Below are 12,209 nucleotides of genomic sequence, written 5' to 3'. Positions count from 1 at the left end.
TTCTCCATATGTTTAGTTGATATTATATGGTATTATATAGTTGATATTATATAGTAAACACCTGGCTTGGGCACCTACATTTTCAGCAGCATTGCATGAATGGTTCTTTTTTCCATTGCTGTTGTTGGAATCATAGAATCTTAGAGTTGTAAGGGACGTGTCATGAATGAGCCAGCTCCCAGTGAAGGAAGCAGTTACGAAGAGAGAGGGTTAAATGGCAGACAAGAGGAGCCTCGGCCAGGGTATGTACTGGTACCAGCCATTCAACAGGAACAATTTTGACACTTCAGTCTCAGCACTATATGAGCTTGAAATAATTCGGCATGAATGTTTGGTAGTGAAAATGAGGGCTAGGATTTGGGAGAAAACAACAGTAATCTTTAGAAAAGTTTCCTTTGTTGCGGGGCTGAATGATTACAGGTTAATGTATGCAAAAATTCCGAAAACCCAATTTATTTTCCAGTGATGCACTAAAGAGAAAATCAAAGTTGTTTGTAAATGCTAAAACAAGGCCACATTTTTCCAAATGAATATTCCATATACAGATGAATTTTTTAAAAGATGAGAAAAAGCTACAATACTATTTGAGGTGTTGTTTGTCCATTAAACTACAGATACAGTATTTGTTGGCTTTCATAATTCCTCTTCAAACTGGATTACACTTAATTTTCACATTCTTTGGGTGCAGGAGCTTTTGCCAAGGGATTTCTTAAGCGCTATTTGAACATCTTTGTTTCTCAGGCTGTACACCAAGGGGTTCAACAAGGGAGTCACCATTGTGTAAGAGACGGAAATAAAAATAGTCTGATCTAGCGTGTAACTGTTTTTGGGCCCGAAATGGATAATGCCAGCACACCCAAAGTGCACCACGACCACAATCAGATGGGAGGCACAAGTGGAAAATGCTTTACGCTTCCCAGCCGTTGTGGGGATTTTCAAGACAGTGTTTGCAATTAAAATGTACGAGAGAAGGATGAACAGGAATGCACAAATTATAACCAAAACACAAATAATGAAAATGACGATTTCACCTATGTAATTTCGGCCGCAGGCTAATTCAAGCAAAGGTTCTATTTCACAAAAGAAGTGCTTAACTTTATTTGGCCCACAGAAAGGCAAGGTAAATATGATTATAGTCTCTGAGGTGGAAAAAAGAAATCCAGTTGTTGCTGAACAAGCCACCAGCTTGGTGCAGACTCTTTGATTCATCAAAATCTGATAACGTAAAGGTTTGCATATGGAGACATATCGGTCATACCCCATCACTGCTAGAAGAAAACAATTTGTGAATGCAAAGCCCAGGAAAATGTACATCTGAGTAGCACAGCCAATGAAGGAAATGGTCTTCTTTTCTCTTAGAAGATTTGCAAGCATATTGGGGATAATGACAAGTGAGTAGCAGATTTCTGAGAAGGAGAGGATGGAGAGGAAGAAGTACATGGGGGTGTGGAGGCTGCGGTTAAGACATATCGTAGTGATGATGATTATATTTGCCATCAAAGTTATCAGGTAAATTAGAGAGAACACCAGAAACAATGGAATCTGCAGTTCTGGGAAATTGGAAAATCCAGCAAGGATAAATTCTGTCACCATTGTATGATTTTCTCTTCCCATTGATGCAGCACCTGAAAATAAACTTTAAAGGTGTTACAGATTGCAACAGTGCTCGTCCGCTGATGCTTTATACAAAAATACTGGGGGAGAGGTTTGTTCATAAAATGATTATTAAATTTATGTCCTTCAACTGAATATTACAGGCCAGTTTACAATATAAAAACAGAAAATGCATAACAGGACCGTAAAAATGCATAATGTAAATTAGCAAATTAAAGTAGCAAATTAAACAACAAATGATTTTATGACCTTTAAACATCACTCCATACAGCTGCCTGAGAAAAGGCCGTCTCCATTTGCCCAATGGTAGAGCCGGCCTCAGTAGATAGAGCGTGGCACAACAATTGTGCAACCAGCAAAATAGTTGTGTCACCCCATAGCCATATTATTACATTCACTTGACCAACACATCTACACTGCAGAGTCTGATATCTCCCTTTCAAGGAATCCTGGGAATGTCTGCTCCCAAGTTAGCGAGGCATTAGAGCCAGTTTACAAAACTGCATTTTCCACAGAACTAAAATTTTAGCAATCAGACAACATATTGGCATAGTTCATCACTGTAGATTAAAATTCTGTATTCTTTTAATTGATGTAATTCCACTGTGATTGAATGTCTGGCTACAGCCCACAAACTGATGAAGGAGCACAGAGGCAAGTGAGCTGAAGAGTTTGAGGCTTCACAATATTCCTGTCAATTGAAAAATTAGCAGCATCACAAGGCATAACTCTGAACACCACTAGAATATTTTATTGAGGAGCATGCCTATCTTAAGCTGCCTTTTAAAGAGTGATGCAGTCAGTGTCTGTTCCAAATTGTAGCACCTCTCCAGGGTCTCAGGTTGATGTCTTCACTAGTCCTGCTAAGCTACCTCATACCCCTTCCGGAAAATATTGGATATGGAGCATTGTGCATGAAAAACAGTAACTCTGCCATTGAGTATGAATCTTGTGGCCAAGATAAAAAAGAGTCAGGTGCTTTGAAATTGTTCTTATATCCCTTCAAAGTGGCAAGGACAAGAGCATCTGAAGGGCTGAATGAATGAATTCAAATCAAAGCTGCAGAACCTCAAACCACAATAGACTTACAAGGAAGCACGATGGATGTTGAGCTCTTCCAAATGACACCAATTTGCCACAATATCCTTTTTATGATGTTTTTATTGAGCATGGAATGATGTAAACAAGTTTATGAATCCCACCAGATATTATCTCCACGGTGTTTCAAAACGTAAAATAAATCAACCTTCTTATTATCAATGGGAGTTGTTAGAATCTACAAGTAATAATTAACAATACATATAATTTTATTGGGTGTATTTTTTTTCTAAAGCTGTTGACTTCATCTCTATATCGATACATTTTGTTACATCTACTTGTTTTCCATTTTTTATTTTATCATGATGAATATTACAGATTGTTTCTGTGTAAAGCGCAGTTAGATCTTTATGATTAAGTGGTGTGTGAATATTGTTTAATAAATAAAAATAGCATACAGGACAAATGGCTCTGGGGTAAGCCACACCCATCGTCATATAGGCAGGGAAATTTCCATCTACAAGTACAATGCTAGCACAACGCCTAACATCTCACAAGGCACTGAAGACATCAGGGTTCAAGGAGATGAACATAAACTGAATATTTTCACAGATTATATTTTACTGATGCTCCATAATGCAAGCTACGACCCTTTTCCTTTGCAGAGGATACTAAATGATTTCATGGCAGTATCTGCATTCTAAATGACTTCTGGACCCAGGTGTTCAGTCTAATTTCTATTATCGTGCGTCAAACCTCAGCAATGGATCCAGATTTGGCATTACTTTCTCTTGAAAGTAATACAACCCAACCATTGACTACTATCCTCTTGTACAGTGGTACCTCAGGTTACATAAGCTTCAGGTTACAGAGTCCGCTAACCCAGAAATAGTGTATCAGGTTAAGAACTTTGCTTCAGGATGAGAACAGAAATTGTGCTCCGGCAGCGCATGATTAACCTGAGGTACCACTGTATTTATGTTCTAAGCAGCAGCTAAAATCTCCATTGCTAGTCACACTGGAAATCCAGATCTCCATCCCAAGATTGTTGGTTAAGGAAGGTTATGGGAAACTGCGCTCTCTGAACATCTAACATGCCAGAGAGGGCTTAGCGGCAGGGAGACAAAAACAGTGTTTCTATTCCATTTGGTAGGTCTTTCCATCTTTTGGCAATGCTGAGCCTAACAAGCATCAACCGTCCCATAGCCCAAATAAACCTATGGTGAAATTCTGTCAGTCACAGTTGATATTATATGGTAAACACCTGTCTTGGGAATCTACATTTTGAGCTGCATTGCATTAACGGTCCCCCCCCCCCATGGTTGTTGTTGGAATCATAGAATCAAAGATTTGTAAGGGACCCAAGGGTCACCATCGGCTGTGGGGAGGATAGAAGAAGAAGAGGAGGAGGAGGAGGAGGAGGAGGAGGAGGAGAGGAGGAAGAGGAGGAGGAGTTTGGATTTGATATCCCACTTTATCACTACCCAAAGGAGTCTCAAAGCGGCTAACATTCTCCTTTCCCTTCCTCCCTCATAACAAACACCCTGTGAGGTGAGTGGGGCTGAGAGACTTCAGAGAAATGTGACTAGCCCAAGGTCACCCAGCAGCTGCATGTGGAGGAATGGGGAATCGAACCCGGTTCACAAGATTACAAGTCCACAACTCTTAACCAATACACAACACTGGATCTCTTAAAATACATAAATACATACATAAAATAAATACAGGGCCTACTCCCTTATAAGGCCTTTCCAGCTGGCCTAGGGGGCAAGGCCAAGGCCCTCACACTTCGAGCTATAAAGGGACTCCTGTGGCAGAAACTGCCTTCTTGGCTACTGAACCCACTATTGGTCTCATCAGCTCAATCCACCAGAGCCTGTCTTTGCATACGGGAGAATTCCTCCTTGACACACAAAGACACACACACACACACCAATTAATCCGGTAACTTCTTTCAATACTGCCTGCCATTCCCATTCTCCCCAGATAACAGCTTGCTTGCTCTGCTCAGACTCTGTGCAGAAAAGGTGCTGAAAAATGGACACCATTCAGATTATTCCCTCCCAACCACACCGTAAAGTAGAATTGCACCCCTTCCACACTACTGGATCATGCTGGATCTTGCTTCAGATATTGCATATTTTCTGAGAAAAGGAAAATCAGCCTGGCAGCTTCATTATTCTGGAATGCCAGCTGAAGGACAACAACCTCCTGTGGTCCAATGCAGGAAAATCAGGGGGTGAGGGGTCCGCTCAGACACGATAGCACTGCAAATTACATATCAAATTACACATCTAAGTAAATAATGGGCAAATAACATGTTATAGCCTTTCTTTTGGCATGTTTCTGAAAGTAATTAAAGCGTCAGGTTTAAATTATATAAATATGAATGCTAAGATAAATGCATATCAAAAAATTGCAATGCTCCGTTTTATATACAATATATTGTTACGTCCTTGCCGACACGTTACAGAAAGCAAATGTCAGAACAAATCACATGAAAGCAAAAGAGCAGAAATTAAGTGTGTTCGGTTACAAGAATTCCAACTTTGAAAAAAGATTCCCTCCTTAAAAATAGCCATCCTTTGTTGCGGGGATGAATGATTACAGGTTAATGTATGCGAAAATTCCGAAAACCCAATTTATTTTCCAGTGATGCACTAAAGAGAAAATCAAAGTTGTCTGTAACTGCTAAAAGCAAGGCCACATTTTTCCAAGTGAACATTCCATATACAGATGAATTTTTAAAAAGATGAGAAAAAGCTACAATACTATTTGAGGTGTTCTTTCTCCATTAAACTACAGATACAGTATTTGTTGGCTTTCATAATTCCTCTTCAAAGTGGATAACAATTTTCACATTCTTTGGGTGCAGGAGCTTTTACTAAGGGATTTCTTAAGTGCTATTTGAACATCTTTGTTTCTCAGGCTGTACACCAAGGGGTTCAACAAGGGAGTCACCATTGTGTAAGAGACGGAAATAAAAGTAGTCTGATCTAGCGTGTAACTGTTTTTGGGCCCGAAATGGATAATGGAAGCACACCCAAAGTGCACTACGACCACAATAAGATGGGAGGCACAAGTGGAAAAGGCTTTATGCTTCCCAGCCGTTGTGGGGATTTTCAAGACAGTGTTTGCAATTAAAATGTAGGAGAGAAAGATGAACAGGAATGGACAAATTATAACCAAAACACAAATAATGAAAATGACGATTTCACCTATGTAATTTCGGCCGCAGGCTAATTCAAGCAAAGGTTCTATTTCACAAAAGAAGTGCTTAGCTTTATTTGGCCCACAGAAAGGCAAGGTAAATATGATTATAGTCACTGAGGTGGAAAAAAGAAATCCAGTTGTTGCTGAACAAGCCACCAGCTTGGTGCAGACTCTTTGATTCATCAAAATCTGATAACGTAAAGGTTTGCATATGGAGACATATCGGTCATACCCCATCACTGCTAGAAGCATACAATTTGTGAATCCAAAGCCCAGGAAAATGTACATCTGAGTAGCACAGCCAATGAAGGAAATGGTCTTCTTTTCTCTTAGAAGATTTGCAAGCATATTGGGGATAATGACAAGTGAGTAGCAGATTTCTGAGAAGGAGAGGATGGAGAGGAAGAAGTACATGGGGGTGTGGAGGCTGCGGTTAAGACATATCGTAGTGATGATGATTATATTTCCCATCAAAGTTACCAGGTAAATTAGAGAGAACACCAGAAACAATGGAATCTGCAGTTCTGGGAAATTGGAAAATCCAGCAAGGATAAATTCTGTCACCACTGTTTGATTTTCTCTTCCCATTGATGCAGCACCTGAAAATAAACTTTACAGGTGTTACAGATTGCAACAGTGCTCGTCAGCTGGTGTTTTATACAAAAATACTGGGTGAGAGGCTTGTTCATAAAATGATTATTCATTTTTCTTATTTATTAAATTTATGTCTTTCAACTGAATATTACAGGCCGGTTTACAATATAAAAACAGAAAATGCATAACAGGACCGTAAAAATGCATAATGTAAATTAGCAAATTAAAGTAGCAAATTAAAGAACAAATGATTCTATGACCTTTAAACATCACTCCATACAGCTGCCTGAGAAAAGGCTGCCTCCATTTCCCCAATGGTAAAACCGGCCTCCGTAGATAGAGCGTGGCACAACAATTGTGCAACCAGCAAAATAGTTGTGTCACCCCATAGCCATATTATTACATTCACTTGACCAACACATCTACACTGCAGAGTCTGATATCTCCCTTTCAAGGAATCCTGGGAATGTCTGCTCCCAAGTTAGCGAGGCATTAGAGCCAGTTTACAAAACTGCATTTTCCACAGAACTAAAATTTTACCAATCAGACAACATCTTGGCATAGTTCATCACCAGAGATTAAAATTCTGTATTCTTTTAATTGATGTAATTCCACTGTGACTGAATGTCTGGCTACAGCCCACAAACTGAGGAAGGAGCACAGAGGCAAGTGAGCTGAAGAGTTTGAGGCTTCACAATATTCCTGTCAATTGAAAAATTAACAGCTTCACAAGGCATAACTCTGAACACCACTAGAATATTTTATTGATGAGCATGCCTATCTTACCCTGCCTTTTAAAGAGTCATACAATTGGTGTCTATTCCAAATTGTAGCAGCTCTCCAGGGTCTCAGGTTGATGTCTTCACTAGTACTGCTAAGTCCTGCTACCTCATACCCTTTTGGAAAAATATTGGATCTGGAGCCTTCTGTTTGAAAAACAGTAACTCTGCTATTGAGTATGAATCTTGTGGCCAAGTTAAAAAAGAGTCAGGTGCTTTGAAATTGTTCTTACATCCCTTCAAAGTGGCAAAAATAAGAGCATCTGAAGGTCTGAATGAATGAATTCAAATCAAAGCTGCAGAACCTCAAACCACAATAGACTTACAAGGAAGCACGATGGATGTGGAGCTCTTCCAAATGACAGCAATTTGCCACAATATCCTTTTTATGATGTTTTTATTGAGCATGGAATGATGTAAACAAGTTTATGAATCCCACCAGATATTATCTCCACGGTGTTTCAAAACGTAAAATAAATCAACCATCTTATTATCAAAGGGAGTTGTTAAAAGCTGCATGTAATAATTAATAATACATGTAATTTTATTGGATGTATTTCTACCTAAAACTGTTGACTTCATCTCTTTATCGATACATTTTGTTACATCTACTTGTTTTCCATTTTTTTATTTTATCATGTTGAATATTACAGATTGTTTCTGTGTAAAGCGCAGTTAGGTCTTTATGATTAAGTGGTGTGTGAATATTGTTTAATAAATAAAATTAGCGTACAGGACAAATGGCTCTGGGGTAAGCCACACCCATCGTCATATAGGCAGGGAAATTTCCATCTACAAGTACAATGCTAGCACAACACCTAACATCTCACAAGGGTACTGAAGACATCATGTAGCCTTATTAGACTTTACCGATTGGTTGGGTGAGCGTTGCTCCCGGAGAGGGAGGAAAGTGTCAAAAGACATTGAGTTTGGTTCGGAGGAAGAGTTCTTTATTTCTGCTCTCCGGAGCAGCAGAAAGGCACTTGCATGGTCAGTTCACAGCAAGAGCACTTAAGGAACAGTTACACACAGCTTATATACCCTTTCTGGTCCCCTTGACCCCTCCCCAGGAATCCAGCCATGTCAGCTTATACACGTAAGTTGACATCCCAGAAATCCAGCCACGTCAGCTTATACACGTAAGTTGACATCCATGACCATAAACAGTTGTTCCTGTTCCTGTACTCTTGACCATAAAGGGATGTTCCTGTTCCTGTATTCCTTATCTTGGGGTAAGAAGGTCACGAACTCTAAGAGCACTCCTGGCGCCATCCCCGAGTGCGGGGGTGTCTTGCTAGGTCTGTGTGTCGGTGTCAGGATATTTACAACCCACAAGATAAGCCCCAGCTCTGCCCGTCCCGTCTCCACTTCGGAACTGACAAGGCCATCCATTAAGCGTCACGTACTGATAAAGGAGAGGGCTTTGTTTATACAGCTGGGTTCCTGTTATACATGAGCTCAACTCCTCAAGTTAATGGATGTTAGCTAATGGACCCTTGGGGAAGGAAAAATGGGGATTTTGGGGCCTGTTGCAGACTGACTGCACAATCAAGTTTAGGTTTGGGAAACCCATTCCTTCAATCAGGGTTCAAGGAGATGAACATAAACCGAATATTTTCACAGATTATATATTACTGATGCTCCACAATCCAAGCTAAACCCCTTTTCCTTTGCAGAGGATACTAAACGATTTCATGGCAGTGTCTGCATTCTCAATAACCTGTGGACCCAAGTGTTCAATCTAATTCCTATTATTGTGGGTCAGCCCTTGGCAATGGATCCAGATTTGGCATTACTTTCTCTAGAAAGCAATACAACCCAACCATTGACCACTAACCTCTTGTATTTATGTTCTAAGCAGCAGCTAAAATCTCCATTGCTAGTCGCTAGAAATCCAGATACCCATCCCGGTATTGTTGGTTTGGAAGGTTATGGGACATTGCTCTCTCTAAACATCTAACATGCCAGAGAGGGCTTAGTGGCATGGGGACAAAAACAGACTGTTTCTATTCCATTTGGTAGAGCTTTCTATCTTTTGGCAATGCTGAGCCTAACAGGCATCAACCATCCCATAACCAAATACACATATGGAGAAGTTTTGTCACTCACAGTTGATATTATATGGTAAACAGCTGTCTTGGGCATCTACGTTTTGAGCAGCATTGCATGAATGGTTCTTTTCCCCCATTGTTGTTGTTGGAACCATAGAATCTTAGAATTGATAAGGACCCAAGGGTCGCCGTCGGCTATGGTGAGGAGTGCAAGGCCTGCTCCCTTACAAAGACTTTACCAGCTGGACTAGGGAGCCAGGCCCTCACACTTCCAGCTATAAAGAGACTCCTCTAGCAGAAACAGCCTTCTTCGCTTTTGGACCCACTATTGATCTCATTAGCTCAATCTAATTCATGTCTGGTTACTGTTGAATGGTCACTTTAAAATGTGAAGGTTTATTATTGCTTCACAAGTTGTGTATGTCTTTAAGGGCCAGGGCCAGGGCAAATAACGAGACCCAGTCTTGCAGCTGTGAAACATAGCAGGTGCTGCTGAGTTGTGTTAATCTTTTTTTTAAAAAAAATAATATTCATTACTTTTCCAACAATTTAAACACAACACAAAAAAGGCAATACAATACAATACAAAGACACTACATAACACTAACACATTAAACTATACATTCAGATTTTTCCACCTGGAAACCAACTTTTTTGTCCAAATTGTATGCCTCCATTATTTGGTAATAATGGAGCCAATCTCGCACTTTGTTTTTCAAAGCTCTGCAATTTTATTCTGTCTCCATCTTGTTCCAGGATTTCCCAATATTTCGGCCATTTAGCCTCCATATTGAGTTTTTTCTGTGCCTTCGCTTCCATTGGTGACAACCATCTTGGGGTTTTCTTTTCTAACAAATCCTTATATCTTATCCAAACATTAAACAATGCTTTTCTAACAATATGATTTTTAAACACTTTATGTGCTTTTACCTTATCGTACCACAAATATGCATGCCAGCCAAATGCATTGTTGAAACCTTCTAAATCCAACACGTCAGTGTTTTCAAGAAGCAGCCATTCTCTCAGCCAGCAAAAAGCAGCTGATTCATAATAAAGTTTCAGGTCTGGCAGGGCAAATCCACCTCTTTCTTTGGCATCAGTTAATATCTTAAATTTTATTTGAGGCTTCTTGCCCTGCCAAACAAATCTGGAAATATCTTTCTGCCACTTCTTGAAACAATCCATCTTATCCAAAATTTGCAATGTTTGAAACAAAAACAACATCCTTGGCAACACATTCATCTTTATCACAGCAATTCGGCCTAACAATGATAACTTCAAATTTGTCCATATTTCTAAGTCCTTTTTCACTTCAATCCAACATTTTTCATAATTATCCTTAAATAAATTCACATTTTTGGCAGTCATGTTAACCCCTAAATATTTCACGTTCTTAACCAATATTAGCCCTGTCTCCTCCTGAAACTTCTCTCTCTCATTCACAGTTAAGTTTTTCTCTAAAACCTTAGTCTTCATCTTGTTCAACTTAAAACCTGCTATCTGTCCGAATTCTTGAATCAGTTCCAATACCCTTTTAGTACTAGATTCTGGCTCCTGTAAAGTCAATACTAAGTCATCAGTAAATGCTTTCAGTTTGTACTGTTTAGCTCCCACTTGTAAACCTTTAACCTCTTGGTCCTTTCTAATCATATTTAACAAAACCTCGAGGACTGATATAAAAAGCAATGGAGAAATTGGGCAACCTTGTCGTGTCCCTTTCTCAATCTTAAACTCTTCTGTCACTACATTGTTCACAATTAATTTTGCCTTTTGTTCTGAATAAATTGCACCTATACCATTTTCAAATCCTTGACCTACCCCCATCCCCTGTAAATTCTTCTTCATAAAACTCCAAGAAATGTTGTCAAAGGCTTTCTCTGCATCCACAAATATCAAGACTGCCTTAGTATTGATATTTACTTGTAGTTTTTCTAGAATATTAATTATATTCCTCATATTGTCAGACAAATGTCTGCCCGGGAGAAAGCCCGCTTGGTCCTTATGAATGTCTTCTACTAACACCTTTTTTAATCTTTTAGCCAAAATATCTGCAAAAAAATTGTAATCCACATTAAGCAGCGATATGGGGCGGTAGTTCTTGATCTGTGTCTTTTCAGTCTCTGTTTTCGGTATAAGTGTAATGTAAGCTTCCTTCCACGACTCTGGTGCCTGTCTTCCTTCCAATAGTTCATTGCAGACTTCCTTCAATGGTTGTATTAACCATTCTTTCAAAGATTTGTAATATCTTGAAGTCAAACCATCTGGTCCTGGTGATTTACCTAATTGCATATTCTGGATGGCCCCTTCCACCTCCTGATCCGTTATTTTGTAATTCAACATTAGCTGTTTTTCCTGAGAGATTTTGTGTAGTCCATTTATTTTCAAAAATCGATCAATGTCCATTTCTTTCTGCTTCTCCTGTGTATAAAGTTGTTTAAAATACCTCTGAAAACACTTCCTAATCTCCACTGGGTTCTGTATATTCTTTCCTTCCACTTCCAAATTCGTAATAGTTTTGAGTTTCTGAGTTGTGTTAATCAAGCTGTGTCAGCAATTGGGTATAGAATCATGGAATCATAGAATCATAGAGATGGAAGAGACCACAAGGGCCATCGAGTCCAACCCCCTGCCAAGCAGGAAACACCATCAGAGCACTCCTGACATATGGTTGTCAAGCCTCTGCTTAAAGACCTCCAAAGAAGGAGACTCCACCACACTCCTTGGCAGCAAATTCCACTGTCGAACAGTTACTGTCAGGAAGTTCTTCCTAATGTTTAGGTGGAATCTTCTTTCTTGTAGTTTGGATCCAAAATATAGTATTTCTTGTAGTTTCTTGTAGTTTGGATCCAAAATATAGTATAGTATATAAGGAGCAGCACCTAGCTCTCCCATAGTATATAAGGTATAGTATATAAGGAGC

General features: G+C 39.4%; 2 protein-coding genes and 1 long non-coding RNA gene across 4 annotated transcripts in view; 1 reads left to right on the top strand and 2 right to left on the bottom strand.

Moving 5' to 3' along the window:
* LOC310697135 overlaps positions 1-12,209 on the top strand; it is a 74,728-nt gene that overhangs the window by 40,550 nt on the left and 21,969 nt on the right. The window lies entirely within an intron of this gene.
* On the bottom strand, positions 270-1,640 carry LOC310696159 (olfactory receptor 10R2-like). The gene has a single exon (XM_083481284.1). It carries the CDS (start codon positions 1,612-1,614, stop codon positions 670-672), a length of 945 nt encoding a protein of 314 aa, XP_083337410.1. The 5' UTR covers positions 1,615-1,640; the 3' UTR covers positions 270-669.
* Positions 5,509-6,531, bottom strand: LOC310696663 (olfactory receptor 10R2-like; the record flags this gene model as incomplete). The annotated part of the gene is made up of 1 exon (XM_083482400.1): positions 5,509-6,531. Exon 1 carries the CDS (start codon positions 6,451-6,453, stop codon positions 5,509-5,511), a length of 945 nt encoding a protein of 314 aa, XP_083338526.1. The 5' UTR covers positions 6,454-6,531.

This window comes from Podarcis liolepis, assembly GCF_965112155.1.
Source record: "Podarcis liolepis genome assembly, chromosome: 17".
Taxonomy (NCBI): domain Eukaryota; kingdom Metazoa; phylum Chordata; class Lepidosauria; order Squamata; family Lacertidae; genus Podarcis; species Podarcis liolepis.
Note: the sequence above shows the minus strand (reverse complement) of the source record. Positions and strands in the feature narration are given on the sequence as shown.

Bases quoted from the DNA above. Each gene is read 5' to 3' on its own strand.
- LOC310696159 (XM_083481284.1), bottom strand. From the start codon at position 1,614: ATGGGAAGAGAAAATCATACAATGGTGACAGAATTTATCCTTGCTGGA.